Source organism: Kogia breviceps, chromosome 15 (genome assembly GCF_026419965.1).
Source record: "Kogia breviceps isolate mKogBre1 chromosome 15, mKogBre1 haplotype 1, whole genome shotgun sequence".
Classification (NCBI taxonomy): domain Eukaryota; kingdom Metazoa; phylum Chordata; class Mammalia; order Artiodactyla; family Physeteridae; genus Kogia; species Kogia breviceps.
In genome coordinates, this window is record NC_081324.1 from 43,252,820 (window position 1) to 43,275,473 (window position 22,654).

General features: G+C 38.7%; 1 protein-coding gene across 1 annotated transcript in view; it reads left to right on the forward strand.

Annotated features, from left to right (window-relative positions):
* The window catches only part of KLHL14 (kelch like family member 14), a 100,382-nt gene that overhangs the window by 73,121 nt on the left and 4,607 nt on the right, over positions 1–22,654 (forward strand). Inside the window, exons 3-6 of the mRNA XM_059040333.2 lie at positions 3,925–4,014; positions 11,892–11,970; positions 19,443–19,633; positions 19,715–19,873. Coding sequence (XP_058896316.1) covers positions 3,925–4,014; positions 11,892–11,970; positions 19,443–19,633; positions 19,715–19,873 — 519 coding nt within the window. The remainder of the gene's footprint in view (positions 1–3,924; positions 4,015–11,891; positions 11,971–19,442; positions 19,634–19,714; positions 19,874–22,654) is intronic.

A 22,654-nucleotide genomic window follows, 5' to 3' on the forward strand; every position in this document is an offset into this window, starting at 1 on the left:
TCCACAAAGACCAATTTCGTGCACAACATGCCAGTACATTTCATTTCACTGTACAGGGAGGGGTAAAAGAATTTGTGTCACTGAGATTTTTGTGGCCTTAAAATTATGGTAGAACAATTAACAGGTATGTAAGTGAATTGTGGCAGAGATTCAACTGGCAACAATGGCTAACATCTATTGAGTGTATAATGATTAGTCATTCTGCAGCGTAAATACTGTGACTTAGTATCCTCTCCAAGGATGGCCTGCTTCCTACTTTCTTGATTAAAATTATTAAATGTAAATGTTCTATTGAATTTCCCAGACTAGAATGGAATAGCAGGTATTTGGAGTGGGAAAGACAAAAATGGTACAAATTGCTTCAAATTTAGAGACTAAATGAATGTGCTCCCTCGGATGACCAAAGGTTTCTTCCTTTTCAGTTTTCTGGCTTTTTTTCCCCTTTCCTTCCAGCACGTCGAGTTTGTTTCATAAAGTTGAGAATTTTCACAAAGGGCCTTATGAACACGTGTTATTAGATTTTAAATCTGATTTGAAAGTGCCTCTCTCCTACTCCCTGTGAGTAAAGTGACCTTTTTAAATGGAGGGAAGTGGGTCTAGATGACAGTCATGATAAATGCGGTCATGTTCACTCAATAAAATAAGGCCCAGTGCATTTGAGGATAAATCAGTGAAATGTACAGCCCCACCTGTCTGTCTCCATCATTCATTTCCACTGTCACTTTCACAGTGGCTGATGGATCACAGTTGCTGTAAAATTAGACAGCCTTTAATCTCATTTCATCCTGATTAGCTTCTCTTTACCCTTTCCCTCTAACTCACTGACTGACACGCTAAAAACTTACACCGGGCTGTATGTGAACAGGCAGTACAAACTTCTCCTCCGGTACCTGCTTGTGAGGGCGAGGCTGGCGTGCATCCCTAGAGAAATCTGCAAGGGAGAGGGCATGTCTTCCTTGTTATTTAAAAGATAATCAATAATTGCAGTATCCAGTGCCGTTTTAAGCAGATGTTTTCTCTTGATCACTGCCCTCTTTATTTTGCTTTCGTTCAGGTTTAATCAGAAGTCAAAGAAATGAGGTCTTTTGCAAAACTCAAACATTGATTTCATATCGATTTTTTTCTAATAGATTTGGAGCGTTTTACATTCAGAATAATCTCAGAAACTTATTTGTGTGTATTTAAAGCCTCTCAATTCACAGTAATAAGTTCGAAAAGACAACAATTCAGGAATGAAAATGCTGAAAGAGCCAAGAAATATAGCATACATGGTTTTAAAACAAGAGTAAAAATGGATAGATAAATGAGAATATCTTCAAGCAGCCTTTATATTAGCATTTCAAAGACCTTCTCGTATTTTGAAGGTTTCAATAGTTAGTTTAGTGCAATAGTTTCATTTGTTTGCATAAAGCATAACAATAGGGGTAATCAAATGAGAAAGAGGCTTAAGAATAAATCATGTATTCTTTCCTTCACTTCATTTCTGCCTGAATGGGACCAAGTAAATGGCAAGAACAAAACACAACTGTTGTTCTATTTTCAGAGTCTGTGCTTTATTATAAAGCTGGACTTCCGGTTAAAAAGAAGATAATACGATTTTTTATTACTTATAAAATGTGGGCATTGAGCTGACCAAAAATTTGAAATCAATATTGGAAGACTGGTAGTCATAAAGTAAGTTGGTTGTATCAGCGGCTGTTCTTACACGCATGTCTCATATGAGTATATGCTTACAGGTGACGATGCTGTAAGTTTACTGCCCAGATGGCATTGTGATAAACCAGAGTAGCACCAGGCTGTTCACAAAATACACAATATACATAATATATGGGTAGCATCGTTTTGTGTTTGGTATAATCCAAACAATGATGAGTTAATTTAAGAAGAGAAAATAAGATGTTCAAAATGTATCCAGTCGCCCAATTTTAGTTGCTGCACGAACTCAACATATACTCTGCCCCAATGGACTCTGAGAAGTGATGCCTGCAGGAGCTACATGGTTAAAGCATTTTCCAAAGAGATAACTAAGGGTTGAGGGTCAGAAGGACATTGCTGAGGTGACTCCCTAAACCAACTGACCTAATTCATGGGCCACACAAATCCATGGCACACCCGATTTCTACATGATCCCAGAAATCCAGGGTTTCCATACCAATGTCTTCTCCCTTGTGGCTCTAAGTTCGAAAATAGTGGATATTCACAGGAAAAGGGAATACATAATACAATAATGAAAATTCCTAAAATCTTTTTTGTTGTTGTTGTTTTGTTGTTGTTGTTGTTTGCGGTATGTGGGCCTCTCACTGTTGTAGCCCTTCCCGTTGCGGAGCACAGGCTCCGGACATGCAGGCCCAGTGGCCATGGCTCATGGGCCCAGCCGCTCCGTGGCATGTGGGATCTTCCCAGACCGGGGCACGAACCCGTGTCCCCTGTATCGGCAGGCGGACTCTCAACCACTGCGCCACCAGGGAAGCCCCTGGGTTTTTTTGTTTTGTTTGTTTGTTTGTTTGTTTTCTAAAATCTTTTCATATGAAGCTTAAACGATCATATTTGCTCTTTCAGAAGCTGTGTTACGGGTTTCAAAGCTATGCCTGTTTCTCCTTATTTTTGTTTACATATCTTAGCCAGCATAAGTGCATTCTGAGAAAAAATAGAATAAAAACAAAGTACAATGAGATATATATCATCCAAAGTAAATTAGGTAAAAGATAGGCTCATTCTCTCTCTCTCTCTCTCTCTCTCTCTCTCTCTCTCTCTCTCTCTCTCTCTCTCTCTCTCTCTCTCTCCATTGGCAAAAGAGTACAGAGTACAAGCTGGCCCTGACTCATATTGATTTCCCACTGCACTGGTTTCTTAAGTGCTCTGTTGATCCGTGTCAAGCAATAAGTTCCCTGCCTGAACATGCATATCACCTCCCCATTTGTCCTCACCTAGATTTAAGGTGCCCATATGATGAGCTGAACAAGGACATCATTTTTCCTACTGGTGTCGCTGGGCCCAAACCACTGCCTGTGATATGATAGCTAATGCTGTGTAAGTTTACATTCACCATATGATATAATAATAGCAGAGACTAACACTGCACTGCACACTGGGTGATGGGGGTGTCCTCTTCTTGTTGTGTGTGTCTCCCCAAAGAAAATGTAAATGAGAACCGATCGAGCAAAACCTTTGGTGGGTTTCTGAATCACTCTGCCCCTACTCACAGCCACCACATTTGGGGCAGAGCAGGGCAAGACGAGGGGAATGGATATTTATGATGTTCCTGACAGTTTTTATCTTTGTTCCAGAAGAGCTCTTAAGCAGATAGATAGAAAATGTGTGATTGTGCTGCTAATGACATTGTACAGGAAATTAAGCGTATACATTTGGAGAAGGCATTAAATCAGCAGGACCTTAATTTAAAAACTTAAAACTGTATGGAAATTCAGCTTGCTCATTGCTGTGGAATAGAAAGCAACCAAGCACCCTGAGTCTGTTTATGGAAAGATTGCCAGCAAGCCAAGTTTGGGCAGAGCAGCTTAATGGCTCCAAGTGGATGCTGGGTTATTTCTTCCAAGACGTAAGCCCCAGCCCTGACCATTTGGGAGTGTCAGTCATGGTTGTAGACCGCACGATCCCCATCATCAGGCAGGTGAGGAGGACTTAAGAATTGAAAGCAGCCCGACAGGTTGTTCTTGACTAATTTGCAGAATAACATTATGTAAAATTAATCAAAAGGGGTGGGGTTGGCAATTGCTGGGAACACACCGCTGAGCCCCTGTGGATTGGTGGGCGCCCCACTCTGCTCGTCTATGTGCTTTTCTTCCTTCTGACTTAGTCTCGCGTTTTCTACATTTTGGTGAAAGCACATAACTAGTGAGCCAAGGTATCAAGTCCTAAGATGGAAAATTTTATACGTCTTTTTTTTTTTTTTCTCAATTCCAGTTATGCCATACAACAGTGCCCATCACTGCGTTGTGGAGGTGGAAAACTTCCTGTTTGTGTTGGGCGGAGAGGACCAATGGAACCCTAATGGTAACTATTGAACCACTTAACAGTAGGTGCTCAGCAAGCCTGTGTGTGATGAGAGGTGCCAGCGGCAGTCCATTTTGTAATTACCGTGGAAAACATATTTCTGTGCAGCAGGGACAAACGAAGTAGTCGGTGAAGTGGGCTGACAATTGGAGGGAGGGTCCACCGTTGAGCTGGCAGAGGACACACGCAGCAGTGCATTCACTCATGGACTGTCTGGGGATTTGGCTTCACCGTGACGCCCAGCCCCTCTCCTGATCCATCCCCTGAGGAATGCCACCAGCGTAAGCCCAGACTCCCTCAAGGGAGGTAGCAAGCGGCAACTATTAAGAATTCTCACCCCCTTCTCCACCACTTTTCTCCCATTTTATCAGGATAATAATTTGCAGTTTCAGTAAATAAGCGTTATCTGCTGTCGCGCTGTACATGACCTGAGCTGAAGTTCCTTTGCAGCGTTCATTACTTGACACCTGTTCTGGCTGCTGCATCTTCTCCAAGGGCTTTGTCCACAGATTATCCACCATCTTCCCTGTTGATGCGATTACTTCATAATTGTATCACAAAGAGAAAGTTGACATTTGAATACACTTCCCAAGCCTAATGTAGGGAGAACACTGCGCCTTGCAGAACACACAAAATTATCAAGATATTTTTGGAAATCTTGCATGTGAAGGAGGGGTTGCAGTTGTAGCGTTCTGTGTAACAGAGATCATTATGAGTGAGAAACCATAAAACAGCTTGCAGGTACACATTTTTGCTTTAAAACCCCAGAACAGCCAGCTGAAATTACATATACTGCATATATTTTATGGTGAATGTTCTCTTTCAGCATCTGCACAAAGGCAAATTATAGAAAAATGTTACATCTGTTTCACTGTAGAAAATCTTGAAGAAAAACAACCCAGGCCACCCTCCAAGAACATTTCTTTGAAGAGAAGGGGACATTCTTTCTCAAGATCAACTTTGTTGGTTCATATCTTTCAGTTTTGGAAAGATGGTTCCGGGGCTTTGGGAGAAACAGATTTGGATCAGGAACAAAAATATTTAATATCTCTCCTCTAACTTATCTTTGCAATGACTGATTTGATATGTTAAAGCAAAACAAAAACCCTGGCCAATATACAACCCACTGTAAACTCTCCATTTCCTGTTTAACCTCTTCTTCCGAGGAAGTGATTTGAACAGAATAGAGCGTTTGTAAGGAAACAGTACACAGCCAGCAGGTTTATTTAAAAAAGAATCCGCAGAACTTCGTTTCTGGGGTTTTGTTTGTTTGTTTTCTTGGAGGCCAGATGAAAACTAACACATGACAAGAGAAGGCTGGAAAGTCCTGTTTCTTTCCTCTTTTTTTTGGTCGCACCGCGCAGCATATATGATCTTAGTTCCCCGTCCAGGGATAGAACCCACACCCCTTGCAGTGGAAGCGCAGAGTCTTAACCACTGGACCTCCAGGGAAGTCCCATGGAAAGTCCTGTTTCTAATGATGGTGCTCTCTCAGCCCACCTCCGTTCCCACGTGGGATAAGCCTCTGCTAAAAGACCAGTCTTGGGGTGACAGCTCAGTTTTCACAAATCACTATGAGCTTCCCATTCCTGTGAGACAGACCTTAATCAGCAACACAGAAAACCCGCTCCCTGGGTTTACCCCTGCCCAAAATAACCTGCCACTGCTTACTGTTCAACTTCTATCAGACACACAACCTAGGGGATGGGTGGGGGAATTAGGGGCTAATATAAGGGACATATTCCTTCCTCTAGTCTAGAGAATCGAGATTTTATCATTGAGCTAATTCAGATTCCCTTAAAACTACGCCGTTGGACCTCACTGACCTGCCTCCCCCCGACCCCTGAGAGGAGCAGTGATTCAGTTTAAAGCCCTCAACAAATATGCTGTGAGAAAAGACTACAGAAAGCACAACATTGCATTTCCTTTGGGGGCACCTTTCACTGCCACCACTCAGCGTGCTCTATGTGAAGACCTGCGTGACAAGTCCTTGTCAAACCAAAGTACTGAGGCATCGTGTGCTTTGAACAATTACTTCTAACGCCAATCATATGATTTAATGTGTCTCTTTTGCTTTAGCCGCCAGGAGGCTCAAAACTGAACTTTAGTAAAACTTTAATTACTATATTTTGTTTACTTTTAGTCTCCATATGGGCCTAGCAACTCACAACTCTCTTTCTGTAAGACCCTTATTTAGAACTTTGGGAGTTCCACCTGCAAATCTGAGTCATTCCGTCCCTGACTTATTTTGCCTTTGAGGTCATTTAGTATAGATCTGGGTAAATGCTGATGAGCCACTGATTAGCATCTCCTAAGCAGAGGATAATTGGTCACACTGTGAGGCAAGCAGGCCAGTCTTTTGTACCTCATGTCAACCAATCAGTCATTGGCTGAGGCTTCCCCTGGGTGGGGGTGAGGGTGGGCAGTGAAGTGGCCTGTTCAGCTGATGAGAGTTCTCTAGAGAGGGAGCAGCTGTGACCATGAACAACCAACAACCAGCAGCTAGGGAACAGGTGTACCAATCTGGTAAAAGTATCTCAGCTAGGTACCAAAACACACATCCACCACCATCCCTTAAATGGTTTCCATGGAGTTTCATATTCCATCCATCTGGTCAACCACAGCTGACCGTTTTGGTATTAGTCATAGTATTTATTGAGTACTCATTATTTCCCAGGAACTTTGCTAAGCACTCATCTGCATCGTTTCACTTAATCCTCACGACCATCCCATGAGGCCTGTTGCATGATTGCTCTAGTTTTACTATGAGGAGTCTAAGCCCTAAGAGTTTAAACAACTTGCCAGGACACACAGCTTGCAAGAAGATGAGTGATTCCAATGTAGGTCTGTCTGACTCCAGAGCCTCAGCCTTTAACCAGTGCATCACACTCCCCACCTCACATAAACATATATATTTAATTAGATATTAAACAACAATTGTGCGTTTGCCTTTGATCTTGTGAAACTAAATCAGTATTGTATCACCATGGACAGCGGCTCCTACTGGCTCCCAAAGAGCTCTTCATTATTCCCCATTTAGAAAACCATGAGGGGACACCATCATCTCAAAAATATAGGATTTTCATTTTATAATACCTCATACAACTAAAAAGGAAGCAGTTAATACAAAAACTTGTAAAGAACAATAATCCTATAATAATATACAACATGCTTTAATTTCACTACTGACAGGAAAAATTAAAAATCCATGAGTTTATATGTTATGTATACATCAGTTCCAAAGAAGAAATCTTAAGTTAAACTTTAGTTCTTATGAAAATGGTGCCTGAGATGCATGTCTTTGAATGAAATACAAAAATGTACATTTCAATACATTCTCATAAAACACAAATATGTACTCATAAAATACAAATATAATTTTATTTACTGATTATCTTGATTACAGGACCAAAATTTGAAATCATAAAACATATAAGTTACTGGAAATATAAGCAGGATACATACATTTTTTTTCTACTCAGCTACAGATATTAATTCCTATTAACTCCCTTCATGTCATTAGTGATAGACTGCATTGTGATATGCTAATATACATGCATATATTCCTTCAGTGCCCCAACTTAACAGAGAACCAATTTACATTTTCACTTACTGATGATTGACTCTCAAAATAACTGCCCGCAGGGGGTTTCCTTGTCTTCCTGCTTCCTTCCCCTCCACCACTGGCTGCAAACTGCCGCCCCTGCTCCATTTTACCTATCTCCCAAATGATAGTCAACAACAGGGTCTGGTGACAGGACATCATCAAAAAAGGGAAGAAGTGGAGGAAGGGTTAGAAGAAAATGGAAAAGATGAGAAGAAACTAAAGGAGTGACGAGTATTCCAAAATTCCATTGCATGTGGCTACGCCTCTCAAGCTTCTAAGTAGTGTCAATGAAAGCCACAGGAAGAAATGAATGTCCCCATTTTATCTCACTTTCCTCACTCTACCACACTCATTCCTTCTGAGATTTATTATCCCCTCTGAACATCCTTTGCCAACTTTAGAACATTTTTCTTCTTTTTATCTTCCCATCCTCCATCCTTGCCCTTTTTTCACACCATCGACTCTGCCTCTGGAAACTCTTTCTTCATCTTCCATCGAAATCACACCAGTCCTTGCTTAGCCTTTTCTCTGAGTGAAGGCCACTGGCATTACCACCAGTAAGCAAAGCAAATAGCTGGTTTCCACCACCAGTGCTCAGCATGTGAAGACATCTGTCCCATTGCTGAAAGGAGGCAGATGTCTTCCTCCAAATGGAAATTCTAAACCAAACTTCACAGAGAAACACTCTTATACATGGTGTGTATATTCTACATTCCTCTTAACAACACTGGCCTTCAGATACATTTGGGAATTAACCTTGAAACCTGACTATCAAGAATGGCTTTTTTCTACAGGGATATGATTGCAAATTCTACAAAAACTTTCTTATAAACTAACTCTAAACATAATCCTTCCTTGGGTTGGAGCCTCCCTTTGTGGGATCCACGTCTTTTGGGTCATACTCACTCCTGGCACTCTTAACACTTTCTGCAATCCCCAACTCTTTCTGTAATCCCCAAATAAAACTTGACTTACCACCCAACCAGGCCATCCAAAGCCTCCCATGCAATCCTTGGAACTCATGATCTCACATCAACAAGATCCCTATAATCCTTAAACTCTTCCCTAAATGATCCCTTCAGCTTCTTTTCTAATCAAAGCCTGGCTATTCTCTGAGAGGATTGTTTTCTCAGCCACCTCTTCAATGGGGACTATGTTCTGTTCACCACCCCCGCCCTTATATTTCACATTATTGGAGGCTGATAGCTTTTCTACTTCTTCTTCATTGCCACTCCCACATCCTTAAAACTCACCACTTTAAAGGATGTCTTCAGATTTTACCACCTGCTGCCCCTTTATGTGGCAGCTACCCACTGTTATCCTGGAAATGCCACCTCCTTCACTCTACCCTACCACTTTTTCATTGTCCGTCATCCCCTCATGCCCTTACTTCCATCCTTACTGAGCTTATATTCTATTGCCCATCCTTATAATCACATTAGTGCATACACCTGCAGCCCTCGTGTCCTTCTCTCCTATTATACTTACCTGGTAAAGCCCTGGTCCTGGTTAAACCCAACTCTCTTCCACCTCTCCTGAGCATCTAAATATGGACATAGAAAACCATATAGCCATGCTGGCTACTAATGAACCATGCTGGCTACTAGCAAACTCCACTAAGTTTCCCTGGTCAATGCACTCTTCCACCCTCTGAGTTAATTATTTCACACCTTCTCTCTCCTCAGATACCTTTCTCCAAAACCTCCCTCTTCACTCTCAGCTGATAGCCTTGCTTCTTAGTGCAATGAGGAGAGAAGCAATCAAAAGATAAAATCTGCATCTTGTTACTACCAAATCCATTGCTACCCGTATATTTTAGATAAAACATATCTCTCTTATTACTGTTTCTGCTCCAACTTAAAGCCTATTCCTCATTCCCTTTTGCCTACTCAAGGGCTTTGGAGTATTTCTGAATTGAAAAACAGAACCAAGAAGTAAATAAAATTTTCTCTCGATGCTGCATCTTCCTGCTATAATCTTCTTCTTTTTATGTCAAAAGTCCTAAGAAGCATTGCTTATCCTCTTGCCTCTGCTTTCTTATATCTTAGTCTCTCCTGAGGAGTCCCCCCTCAGGCTTTCATGCCCTCCTGGCCACTGAAACAATGATTGTCATGGTCACCACCAACACCCATGTTTCCAAATCCTATGGTCAGTCCTCCATTGCTCACTCCTTTTTTTGAAACACTATTTGACATGGCTTCTAAAATACCACCATACTTTTCCTCCTGCTTCTGACAGTTCCTTTTCTTTGCTAGTTTTTCTTCTTCTCCCCCAGGGCTCATTTCCAGCACTCATTATCTTCCATTTCCAAACCCTTCCCCTAAAGAGTTTCATCTTGTTCTTTGATTTTAAACAATAACTCTTGACTAATGACTCCAAAATTTGCACCTGCAGCCTCATTTAGCCAGTGGCCTACCAGCCACTTATGCTTTGAGATCCGATAGTCCTCTCAAGGTTAAGTTCAAAACAGAACTCATGGCTTCTCTCCCTAACCCCCCAACTACCCCTGCCTGGTTTTCCCCACCTCGGCAAATTACATGACCTTCCATCCAGTTCCGCTGGCTAAAAACCTAGCAGTCGTCTTTAATTACTCACTTTTTCTTATACCAATGCTCAATCTATCAGAAAATTTTATTGGCTGTGCCCATAGAATAGATCCCAAACTTGACCATATCTTGCCTCCACCTCCACTCAAGCCAGCTCTTGCCTTGACTGTTGCGATGGCCTCGTGACAGGTCCCCCACTTCCAGAGCAGCCCTTGTACGGTCTAGTTTTTTACACAACAGCCAGAGTGATCATAATAAGAGGTAAATTAGGCCATGTTTCTCATTTGCTCAAAACTTGCCAGTGACTTCCTGATGTTCTTATGACAAAAGACGAAATTTGACACCAGTCCACAAGACACACCACGTCTGGACCTTGATATACTTTGACTTCTGTCCAAGTCACCCCAGCATTCTTGCTGGTTTTGAATGCATGGCCAGCCCAGGGACTTTACACTCACCTTCCCCACTGCCTGAGACGCTAATTCTGCAGATATTTGCACGGCTTGCAGAAGATATCTGTGAGCAGGTGACCATCCTACTGAAACTGGCTTCCCCTCTATCAATCCCTGCTTTATTTTTCTTTCTGGCATTTGGTAAAGAAAATATAGCATTATTATATATGTATTTATTTACAAGTCTGTGTTTGTTTATTTACAAGAACGAGGACTTTGTCTTTCTCATTTACCAACATATTCCCAGAACCTAGAACACATAAGACATATAGTGAGCGCTCAATATATATTCTTGCAATTAATAATTGTGTTGTGTATACATGCCCGTGTGAGTGCGTGTACACACACACACACACACACACACACACACACACAATCCTATCTGTTTATTCCTGTGGTGAAGTTTGGTACCTATATTTCAATGGTTAGTTACACATACATTAATGAAAAACAGACTTTTAGAGTTAAGACTTCAGGTGCTTTAGATGATTGTCATCTCAGTTGCTACACAGAAAATGGAATACACACTTTTGCTTCTATTTCTTGCTTTGATGTCAATCTGTATGTAAAACAAGATTCATTTTCATACCTTGGAGGCATTACTGTGTTTCTTAGGCTCAACAGAGGAGATAAGCTGGTTAACCAGCTCTGAGGACGCAGGTTTCCCATTTCAGTAAATGTACTTGTGATACATCACAGCAACTGTGCTTTCCCCAAATGCACAAACAGAACTTGCATGACAGTCATAGCCTACAACTGATTTCCTAATGCAAACTCTTACTGTAGTGATTGCTATTGTGTCCCTGGAGACAGAGTGGACTCTTCCACTGCTAGAATTCTTGGATCATTTAGAAAAAGGTTCTATCCAGAGATATCACACAAGTTAGTCTCTGGAACTGATTATGTATAGACAATAACTTCATGTTTTAAAACCTATAAACATCAAAATACAGAAATTTTACCCTAACTTTGGGATAAAACTAGTCCGATAAACATACTTGCTTTTATTATTATGGTTGATTTATTTCTATTCCAACTCATCCCTGCCACCCAGAAAAAGTGGAGGAGAAAAGAAGAAAAAACGGAAAAACGTTTGAAGGGGCACATAAATTTTTCTTCTGACTTATCACTTCTCATACCGTGTTAGAGAGTCCCTCTACTTAATTCATCTGCTTGTTAAACCTGAGAACAGAGGCATCTTATAAAATACTTTTAAATGTGCAAAACAACAAAGGAATTTAAGTTTTAAGTGTCTCAAATATATTTTTACAGGAAAACACAGTACAAATTTTGTCAGCAGATATGATCCCCGATTTAATAGCTGGATACAACTTCCGCCCATGCAAGAAAGGTAAGTGTCTATTTCTTAGGTCTGAAACATTTGTGGCTGCTTTCCTGGAAGCAAGGATGCTGAATGGTTTTCCATGATAAGGTACGCTAAACAGAGCCAGTGAAAAGCACAGGAGTCAAATACAAAACCTGGCCTGGCCAACTTAGACTAACTGCCTTATTAACTCAATGGAAAAAATAATCAAATAAGTCAATTATTTGTCCCAATGGAGAAAGATAAAATTTGTATGACTTGTCTTCCTTTTTTTGTTACTAGTTAAAGTTCACTTTTTTATTGAAGTATAGTTTCTATACAATATAAGTGTACAATATAATGATTCACAATTTTTAAAGGTTATACTCCACTTATAGTTATAAAATATTGGCTATATTCCCTGTGTTGTACAATATATTCTTGTAACTTATTTTATACCTAATAGTTTGTACCTCTTAATCCCCTACACCTATCTTGCCCCTCCCCCCTTCCCTCTCCCAATTGGTAAACACTAGTTTGTTCTCTATATCTGTGAGTCTGCTGCTTTTTTGTTATATTCAATAGTTTGTTGTATTTTTTGGATTCGACATATACATGATATCATAGAGTATTTGTCTTTCTCTGTCTGACTTATTTCACTTAGCATAATGCCCTCCATGACCTGTCTTCCTTTTCCATGTTGAATTGGTTGGTTTTTTTTTTTTTTTTTGACAAGCAGAGTTACAATTTCACTCTTCTTAGTTATAATATATTTAAATCTTATCATTGAAATATAAAACACCATTCTCACAATGATATGTATATCTTTTGATGCAGAAATTTCAATAGTGAAGTTTTCAGGTCTCACAATCTCAAATTCATTTCATTTACCTCCTCAAATATCTCCCCATCATACATTCAAAAACAGTTGATTTGTTAGCTTACAAAAAAAAAGAGTTTTGCAAAGTGTCCTCTCATTTTTAATGTATGCAGTGTTTATCTCACCCAGTTCTCCTAGCATCAAAGGACAATAAGGCAACTATGTTTATACATATTCTGTTCTCCTGACTGTTACTTAGGCAGGACACCATGTCTTAATATGCACATGTAAATTCACATGCTAAAGTTTGAACACTGGTTCTTTTCAAATAATATCTCAACATCTTCTTGAGCAAATTTTCCAATATAATAGTAACGATAAGTTGCAACCTATTTCCTCTTCTCGATTGGACTAAGAAATAATTGTCTTTCTTATTTCCTTCATAACCTTAACATCTCCTTCTTTAAACATTCAATCAGATTACACTGAGATCAAGTTAAATCATTAATCATAAATTCAAAGTTAAAAAGAAATTTTCAGATCATACCATTCCTCAAAAAGGTACATTACTACAGAAAGAGAGTATGAATCTCTGCTATAAAGAAACAATATCTAACTTCCCATTTCATATAAGCATATTAAAACTCTCTTTCAGGAGACTAAAAGCTATACATTGAAAATAATGAAGCACAATATAGTCTAAGGACCATAGACACTGTTAGGAATGTCTAGTTGTAAGGTACCTCAAGAAATTATTCTGAGTCAATTAATATCCTGACAAACTTCTCAATCCTCCTATTGTGTATACATGTATATATAAAAGCCTCTCCTGATGTCTTTCTCCAAAGTACCTTGTTTCTCTCCTTTTGGGGTTATTTTCTAGTTGCTGTTATTGTAGCTGCATCACTTTACCCTTTAATCAAAACCATTCCAAAAAATATTATTAAAAAAATTTTTTTAATACACATCAATAACATGTTTGAAATGTCAGGATCTCGTCACTATGGTCGCCTTTGCTGGGGGCTGTTCACAACGATAATTAACCTTCACGCCTTGGGTTTGGGAGGCATAACTCACGTCGCGGTCAATTATCTCACTATAGAGCCCCTAAGGATGAGAAGTATTGCTGCAAAACCTAATTAGTAATTTTTTAAAATGTGTATTGTTTACTTGATATTCTATAATGACTTCCTCTGAGGCACTATGACCTATCATGGCAGGGTCCTACTTAGACAATTTTTAGCAGCTCATTGACCTGATAAAAAGACCTGCCATGGTCTGTCAGCGCCCAGCAGCCACCGTTGACAGGATGGACTGTTTAACGTTTCTTTCGAAGTCATTATGGTATATCATGTCAGGTCCCTAGTAAAAGAAGTTTTTTTTTTAGATTTAAAACAATCAACTCGATAGACCAAATAAAGAGCGCCTTCCAGAGCTGAATGGGAAAAGGCAGATCTCACAAATGCCCAATCTTCTAGCTCCATATCTCCTATGGGTTGGTTGACCCAGGCAGCAATCCATAACTTAAAATGAAATTTTTCTGTCATTGCCGAGCTTCCATTCAACATAGCAAGTACAGTTAGCTACCAGCATGGTTTAATTGGTGATTAAAGAAAGAAGGGAAAAAAAATCTAAAATATATGAGTTACTCTTCAGATCAGAAAAGAGGTTTCTTGAGACATTTAATTGAGTTAATTTTGCATTCTATAGATCATGAGTCAAACTCACCAGAAGTTTCCCACCTCTCTCCTCCCATTAGCTGCTGTCTAACTGCTGAGAAGTTATTATGCTGAGAAGTTACTATGCTGAGAAGTTACAAACTGATTGAGAATAATAGAAACACATTGAAAGCCACCTCTGGGGTCACCCTATCTTACAGAGCTGGCTGCGCAAATTCCTAGGATTATTTTACCTAATCAGAGCTTCCAAAAGAATATAATAAAAGTGCAGAACACCCTCCCAGTTCAGCAGAGAAATGGGCATGTGACCTCCAGGCTTACTCAACCATAGGTCAACTCATGAATTGTATGCCTGCTGCCTATGAGGTTACTGACAAGTGATTAGACAAAAGTACAAAGTTAAATGTAAAGCTGATGAGTTGTTTTGGTCTCAGATTTAGGATTTGATTCTTCAGTAAGAAGAGGGAAAAAATGAACACTTGGATCAATAAAAATGCTTTGGTGACTTTAATGTTGTTTTCAAAAAAAGTAGACATTTTAGGTATTATTCTTGTGGAGATATTACGCCCTAGCTAGTTTTGGAAACCGAAAAGAAAAAGAAGGGAGGGAGGGAGGGAGGGAGGGAGGGAGGGAGGGAGGGAGAGAAAAAGCCATTTGGAGAGCACCAGTAACAAAGTTTAAGTTTCACAGACTAGGTGAAAAGCTGGAAGAAAATATAACAAAGATGTTTCCAAATTTAAATACTATGTTTCTAGCAGGCTTACAAGAAACAATGGGAGACAATATTGTGTTTTTAAAAATCTGTTGTTTTTAACCTGATGGTAGAAGTTAACAGTTGAAACTGAGATACAATCTCAGTTTTCTGACCTAAGGGTCAGAAAGAACCTTTAAAGATCTGTACAGGGCTTCCCTGGTGGCGCAGTGGTTGGGAGTCCGCCTGCCGATGCAGGGGACGCGGGTTCGTGTCCCGGTCCTGGAAGATCCCACATGCCGTGGGGCGGCTGGGCCCGTGAGCCATGGCCGCTGAGCCTGCGTGTCTGGAGCCTGTGCTCCACAACGGGAGAGGCCACAGCAGTGAGAGGCCCTCGTACCACAAAAAAAAAAAAAAAAAAAGATCTGTACAATACCCAGGTTCAAAGTATATTTGTAGAGGTCATTGGTAGTCTTTTTAAACTTATCTCAATTCATTGAATATCCTCTCTGGCATTGGGACGGGGTGGAGGGGTGGAGGAGGGAGAGAAGAACAATTTGAAATACAAACAGTGTAATTCCATTAAAAAATCTTCAATAATCTTGAGCTTTCTTTTTCCCCAAAATAAAACAGCCTAATCAGGTGTGCTCTTCATGTGGGTAGGTGGGGCAGGGAGCATTCTCAGGAGAGACCTGCTACGGTAAAATTTTAGCCTCGAGCAAATGTTCACAGTTGCTGATAGACCGTTAACTAACTATCCAGTGTTTCTATAATGCATTTCGTGAATTCTCACTTTGGGCTTACAAGGGAATAAGTCAGAGACTCAGAACCTTCGCTATTAAAATTTCTGCATAAAAATGCACTTTTAGTCAGGAAGTGAAACCTACTGATTTTTTTTTTCCGCCGTTCAGAACCTAACAGTGACACTGTGTGGATAAAGCTAGGAGTACACAGAGCCTCAGATTAGGAACGCCTGGGCTAAAAATAGAGTTCTGACAGGCTCCCTCGGGTTAAGAGAGGAAGGAAGGAACCAGAACAGAATGAGTGAGAAAACTGAACTTTAGACAAGATAAAAGGAGTTCATACTGCCAAAAGAAGATCTTTCTCTTATTCTCCACTGTCTAAACTTCATTAAATAGAGGATTTTCATACTTGTCATGACTAACATTTTTCTCTTCTAAACCAGAATATAGTACATAATACATAGAAGACTCAGAATATAGTACATTACCTACATGGTCCAAACTATGGGATAGGCCCACTAAAGATGGCCTATTAGTAAAATTAGTAAATTAATTATTTCAGACGCTCCAAAACCTGTCATAGAATCATATAGAAGAGGGATACTGACCTACCCTGGTGTCAACGATGCAGAGAAATATCTGTGTTACTTTAGTACAGATTTTTGTAGACGTGAGTCAGTCTGTTCAATCAAATATTTTAACTTGAGAAGGTAAAAGCACTAGTAAAATAACCTTGACCTATCATATTCAATAAGAGAGCAATTGAAATCTGGTTAGAGAAATGGAAGGAACCAGTGGTCCATCTGTGTGTACTTAATTTTGCTATTGTTATAAACCTAATTTTATATTTAGATGAGTTTTTACTTCTTTATACCAGGAAATCCAAAATGTTTTAAGTTATTAATCCCCTTGATAATCTGATTAAAAACTTCCCCCCAAAATCTTTCTCCAAACATATTCCAAAAAATGCACATATATACATAATATATATATATATATATATAAAATACATAACATTTTATTTAAAATTCTTTTTACAATTTCAGAGCTTCATATATCCCTCAGAAGACATGGGCCCAGAATAACAACCACCCTTATTTAATGAAATCTATCTCACTTGCTCTTTATTCTCCTTCCTACTTTTATCCTTCTCTCTTTTTCCTTTCATCATCTTTGTGTTTTGCACAGCACATATTTCTTTCAAAACCATCAGGAAAATATAGGGAAAAAACCCATAGCCAAAATATTACTCTCAAACTATCAATGATGCTAACAATTCTAGGACTATCCAGAAAAACTGAACCTTACGATCTAGCAATCCCACTTTCGCATATACTGTATCCAAAGGAACTAAAATCAGTATCTTGAAAAAAAAAAAAATCAGTATCTTGAAGAGATATCTGCACTCCCATGTTCATTGCAGCATTATTCACAAGAGTGAAGATATGGAAACAACCTAAGTGTCTGCTGACAGATAAATAGATAAAGGAAATGTGGTGAATATATATATTGGAATATTATCCTGCCATAGAAAAGAAGGAAATCCTGCCATTTGCATGACAAACTGAGAAAGATAAATACTATATGATATCACTTATATGTGGAATCTTATTTTAAAAATCAAACTTAAAGAAACAGATTAGAATGGTGGTTGACAGGGGATAAGGGTGGGGAAAATGGGGAGAGATTGGTCAAAGGGTACAAACTTTAAATTATAAGATAAGTAAATTCTGAGGATCTAATGTACAGCATGGTAACTAAAGTTAATAATACTGTATTGTTTACTTTAAATTTGCTGAGAGAATAGATCTTAAGTGTTCTCACAAGAAAAAAAGTTACTACATGAGCTGGTGAATGTGTTAATTAATTTGATTGTGAAAATCATTTTACAGTGTATGCACATATCAAATCATCACATTGTACCCTTTACGTGTATTACAGTTTTGTCAATTATACCTCAGTAAAGCTGGAAAAAATAAAATAAAACTGCATATATCACCATCCATAACATGCCATACATTTATGGTATAAATTATACAAAAACACTAAAGAATTTAGTCATCGCTTAAAATACTATTCAGAAGAGTTTATATACAAACATCTTGATAGCTGATTTTTAAAACCTTGTTATCCAAATAATATCAACTGATAGTTCCTGAGCATGAACAAATGTTGTACACTATGACAAGCACTTTACGCATGTGTTCACAAATAACCCCAGGAGGAAAGTACCATCATAATCTCTATGTTTCAGATGAGTAATCTGAGGCTGAGGAGGTTAAGTAACATGTCAAAGCCCACACACCCAATAAGTCATATAGCCAGGCAATCTGATTCCAGAGAACAAACTGTTCATCAAGATGCTATATACTGCTTCCCAGAGGTTTTGACACTTAGTAAACACAACTTGGAAAATCTCCAAACAATATAGGTTTACCTGATTTAAAACCTCTAGGGCTCCTCATTTGGCTGTTGACATTGCCCAAGAGTCTTTGCATCAATTTTTATAAAGACCATTAATTCAATAAACATAAATTATGTTCTCTGAGTAGCTTGGCACTTCACAATTGTACTTTTTCAGTATTGAACCATATGTTATCCTTATGAAGTATATTATTCCAGTAGCATGAATGAGAAAAAAAAGAAGCAAAAGATCAAGGACTTGCTTAAGATTTCAACCTAGTCATCCTAACTCCAAATCTTTGAGTCCTCTTCCAACCTCTTTTCTCCCTCATCTCTCATATATTATTAGTAACTAAGCCCTACATCCTCCTTTAAAATATCTTGCATCACCTCTTTTCATGTCTTCTACTAAAACTCTAATTCAGGTCCTCAATCTCTCACTCCTAGATTATATTCTCCCTCAGAACTGGCCTCCCTGTCTCCAGTCCTTTCAACACAGCTTGCATGTCTTTTGCCTTTGATGGCAGGTGGGATAATTTAATAAATAGTCTCTCTTGAAAAGAGACTTTAAAATATCCTTATAGGTTCGTAAGAATCAACACCAAAAGCTACACAGATGAAATTCTTAATATGGGTTATATAAGAACAAGATTTCAACACGATATTCAGTTGAAAAAGTTTCTCTATTTGCAGTTGTACTGGGAGGAAAAAAGAAAAAAATGATAATTGAAGAAAAATTTTGATGATGTAGTTCTCTTATAAATTGGGAACAATGACCCTTGAAGGACCATAAAGAAAGTGAACGTCAAGATAATTTATTATTGTTGCATTATCTACCTCATTTTTCACTTTGTCTTACTGAGCTGTGATATCCTTACAAGGTACCAAATATCCCAAACATTAGTGAACACTTTAACAGTGTATAAAAAGCAACATAAAAAGAGCTGAAACAAAGAGTTCGTGAATTTCTCCTCTACTGTGACTTTAGTATGGATAATCTTAACCAGCATGGGCACTGCACATGGTTGCTGTACAAGGTCTCAGATTTAGAAGGGAACTATATGTGTAATTGCCAAAGGTCTGCACCCCTTTCTGAAGCAGGATGTCCCCGCTTCCCATGACTGACTGGGCTCCTTTTGTGATTTACATTGGGTTGTTTTGTTTTTTGGTTTTTTTCATTGTAGAAGAGCCAGTTTCTATGCATGTCGGTTGGACAAACATTTATACGTTATTGGTGGACGGAATGAAACTGGCTACTTGTCCAGCGTGGAGTGCTATAACCTAGAAACAAATGAATGGCGTTATGTGTCCCCTTTGCCACAGCCTCTGGCAGCTCACGCGGGAGCAGTGCACAATGGGAAAATATACATTTCAGGCAAGTCATTCATCCACTTCGTGTTACAAAGTTCAGTTCCAAGGCATTTTCTTGACTTGTGTGTCTATGCTTAATTCACAGGGGGTGTACACAATGGAGAATATGTCCCATGGCTATATTGCTATGACCCCGTCATGGATGTCTGGGCTCGAAAACAAGATATGAACACAAAACGCGCCATCCACACTTTGGCTGTAATGAATGATCGCTTGTATGCAATTGGAGGAAACCATTTGAAAGGTCTTTTTTTTTTTTTTTTAATCACAATAACATTTGCATGTTTCTTGCTAAGGGGGTTTCTCGTTAGATAATCATAGTTAACCAAGTAAAAAGGTTGACCAAATAAAATCTACTCTTTGCAAATTAGCAGTACCCTTGGGCAAGCACTTATTTTGGCTCTCCTGCAGATAGGATTATTTTGAAGTTACCACACACATTAAAGAAATGAATAATGATGTCTACAGAAAATTTTAAAAACTAGAGCATTAATAACTGAAAAGCACAATTTGTTGTAACAATGAATTCAGTAAAATAAAGTATTCCTTATCACCAAAATTATAGTAATGGATTTTTTCCAGAAAACTGTTTTTGTAATAATCGTAAAGAACTTTAGTCAGAGAAGCACAAAGAAGCGTGTATGTGATTTTTCTTAAAGAAAACAGTAGAATTTCATGTCTAAATTTAGAATTATTTCTTTGAAGAGTTTAATATCAAACCATCTATGATTCTCAAATTCTTTCCATTTGCTTTTTTAATCAGTAACATTTAAAGCATAGTCTTTTTAGAGCCATATTTTGGCTTGTTTCCCTCCTCGTGTACGTATGTGACTGCAAGTTTTTTGTAGTTTGTGTGCATGAGTGTTAACACTGAATCTGACAGGAAAGCGGAGAGACCTGTGATGCTGAGAACATTATTGAACTGCTTTGAGCTTCAGTTTTCTCATCTGAAAATGAAGAAGGTGGTCAAGTTGTTCTCTAAAATCTCTTCCAGCTCTGACTGTCCATGATCTTTGAAATTGAACAAAATGAGAAACAGGCCATCTGGGTATGGCACATAAGGCGATTCTGTGCATTTATTTTCCAGTCATATACCCATCTTAAACCATGAGTTATAGACATTTTTTTCTCTTTTTCATAATACATATTTACCCCTAAATGTAATAAATACTGGACAAGTGTAATTTTTAAGTAAGTATTTCCAAGTTCATATTCAATCAGAAATGTCAATATTCTGGTCTAGATCTGCTTCTCACCTTAGAGGTCTCCTCAGTGGAAGGGAATGTATCTTTCTTGCTTCAGACTCTTCCCTTTTCATTCTTTTTTGCTTTCACTGGTGCTCTTTCATTTCAATCCATACACCATTCATTCCTTTACATCAATGCATTTTAACTTTGTAGCTTCCTGCATTAAAATATGATTCTAATTTCTTTTGCACAAGAATGCCTAATATTTTAGGAACTTTTAGTATTTAAGTTTATACTTGGACAGAAAAGACTTGGGTAATGACAACCTAAATGAAAAATAGCACATGCACATTAGAATTAGGTTAGCTCAGGAAGACATTGTGAAAGGAGGAAAGAGTATGGACTTTGCATCTAAGCCTGGGTCTGAATCCCAGTTATGTACTTAGAGTTGTGTGATCTTACTCTAGACACTTACCTCATGTCTGTAAAAAAGGGGTAATTATCCTTTCCTTGGTAATTGTGAGGGTTATAGTCAATGAATGTACTCGGTACAGAGAAGGCACACATACCCTCACAGATGCCACTGTGGAAACTTGCCCAAATTCCCATTTCATATAAATGCTTCAACAATTATCATCAAACTCTTAATGTGAAAGGAAAGGATTACATCACAGGGTCGCAGTAAGCACATTGCTCTGTTGCTTCCTTATGTGATTTATTTTATGTAAAAAGTTAGTGGCCTGAAATCGTCCGTCCACCACTTCAAGAGTGAAAATTTTTCTGATTTTGGTCTATCTCTTTAATTACTTTGAAGAGACCGGTATGTTGACTAATTTACCATATGTGTTGTGATTGTCAGCTAGCAAACATCCATAGCATGTGTTTAACTATTAAAAAAAAAAAAAAATCCTTAAAGGTTTGGTCTTCTTGGCGACCCTGAAGCTCCCATTAAGGATTTTTCACTCCCTAAATGAAAGCCAGGGCTTCAGTGGAGTCTGGGGAAATGAGGTGTTCTCTGCAACTTAGTTACTGCTCCAACCATTGAGAAATTTTATCAAAAGTGGGCAAAGTCTTTCAGAGGACGATAGCCCCCTACTCGAAACCTTGATCATTAGTAGACACTGGAAACCATTGACATCATCACAGCTGTTTATACATATAGTCAGACTGTAAAAAAAAGAAAAAAGTAAAAGCTTTTGAGAGAACTGAATGTTCACTTAAGAAAAGCAATAAAGTTTAGTCTGTAAAAGTGTGACCTTTGAAGCCTGTTCACCCGGATTCAAATCTCAGCTTATCCAATGGCTGTATGACTAACTCAGGTCATTAACTCGCTCTGTTCCTCAGTTTCTCCTCTATAAAATGAATATAATGCTCTCTATAGGATGCTTGAGGGGGTTAAATGAGCTCCTTTATACAAAGCACTTAGAAAACAACCAGCTTATTGTAAGCAGTCTATAAAATGCTTCCTTTAGCTATTACTATTTTAAACCTTTTTTAATAAGGTTTAAATAAACCTTTACTGATACTCCAAGGTAAATCAGCTTTTACCAATGAAATCTAGCCAGGCATTTTTGCTTTAAAGTAATGCAAAGCATCCAGGGTTGGAGTGTTGGTGGCGATGTTTTGGTGGGGCGGTGGGGGAGGGGGGGGTTGTTTGTCTGTTTGTTTCTTAGGTCTTTCTGACATATCTCCCAGTTTCACCAGTCAGCTTATACATGTGTCTTCAAAGACACAATTATCTACTTCTTGGCCCTAGTCCTTTTGCAAAAAGAAGCCCTAGCCTTAAATTGGGACCCTGAGAGTTTATTCTTTAGTGATTCCATTTTGCTGTGTCACTT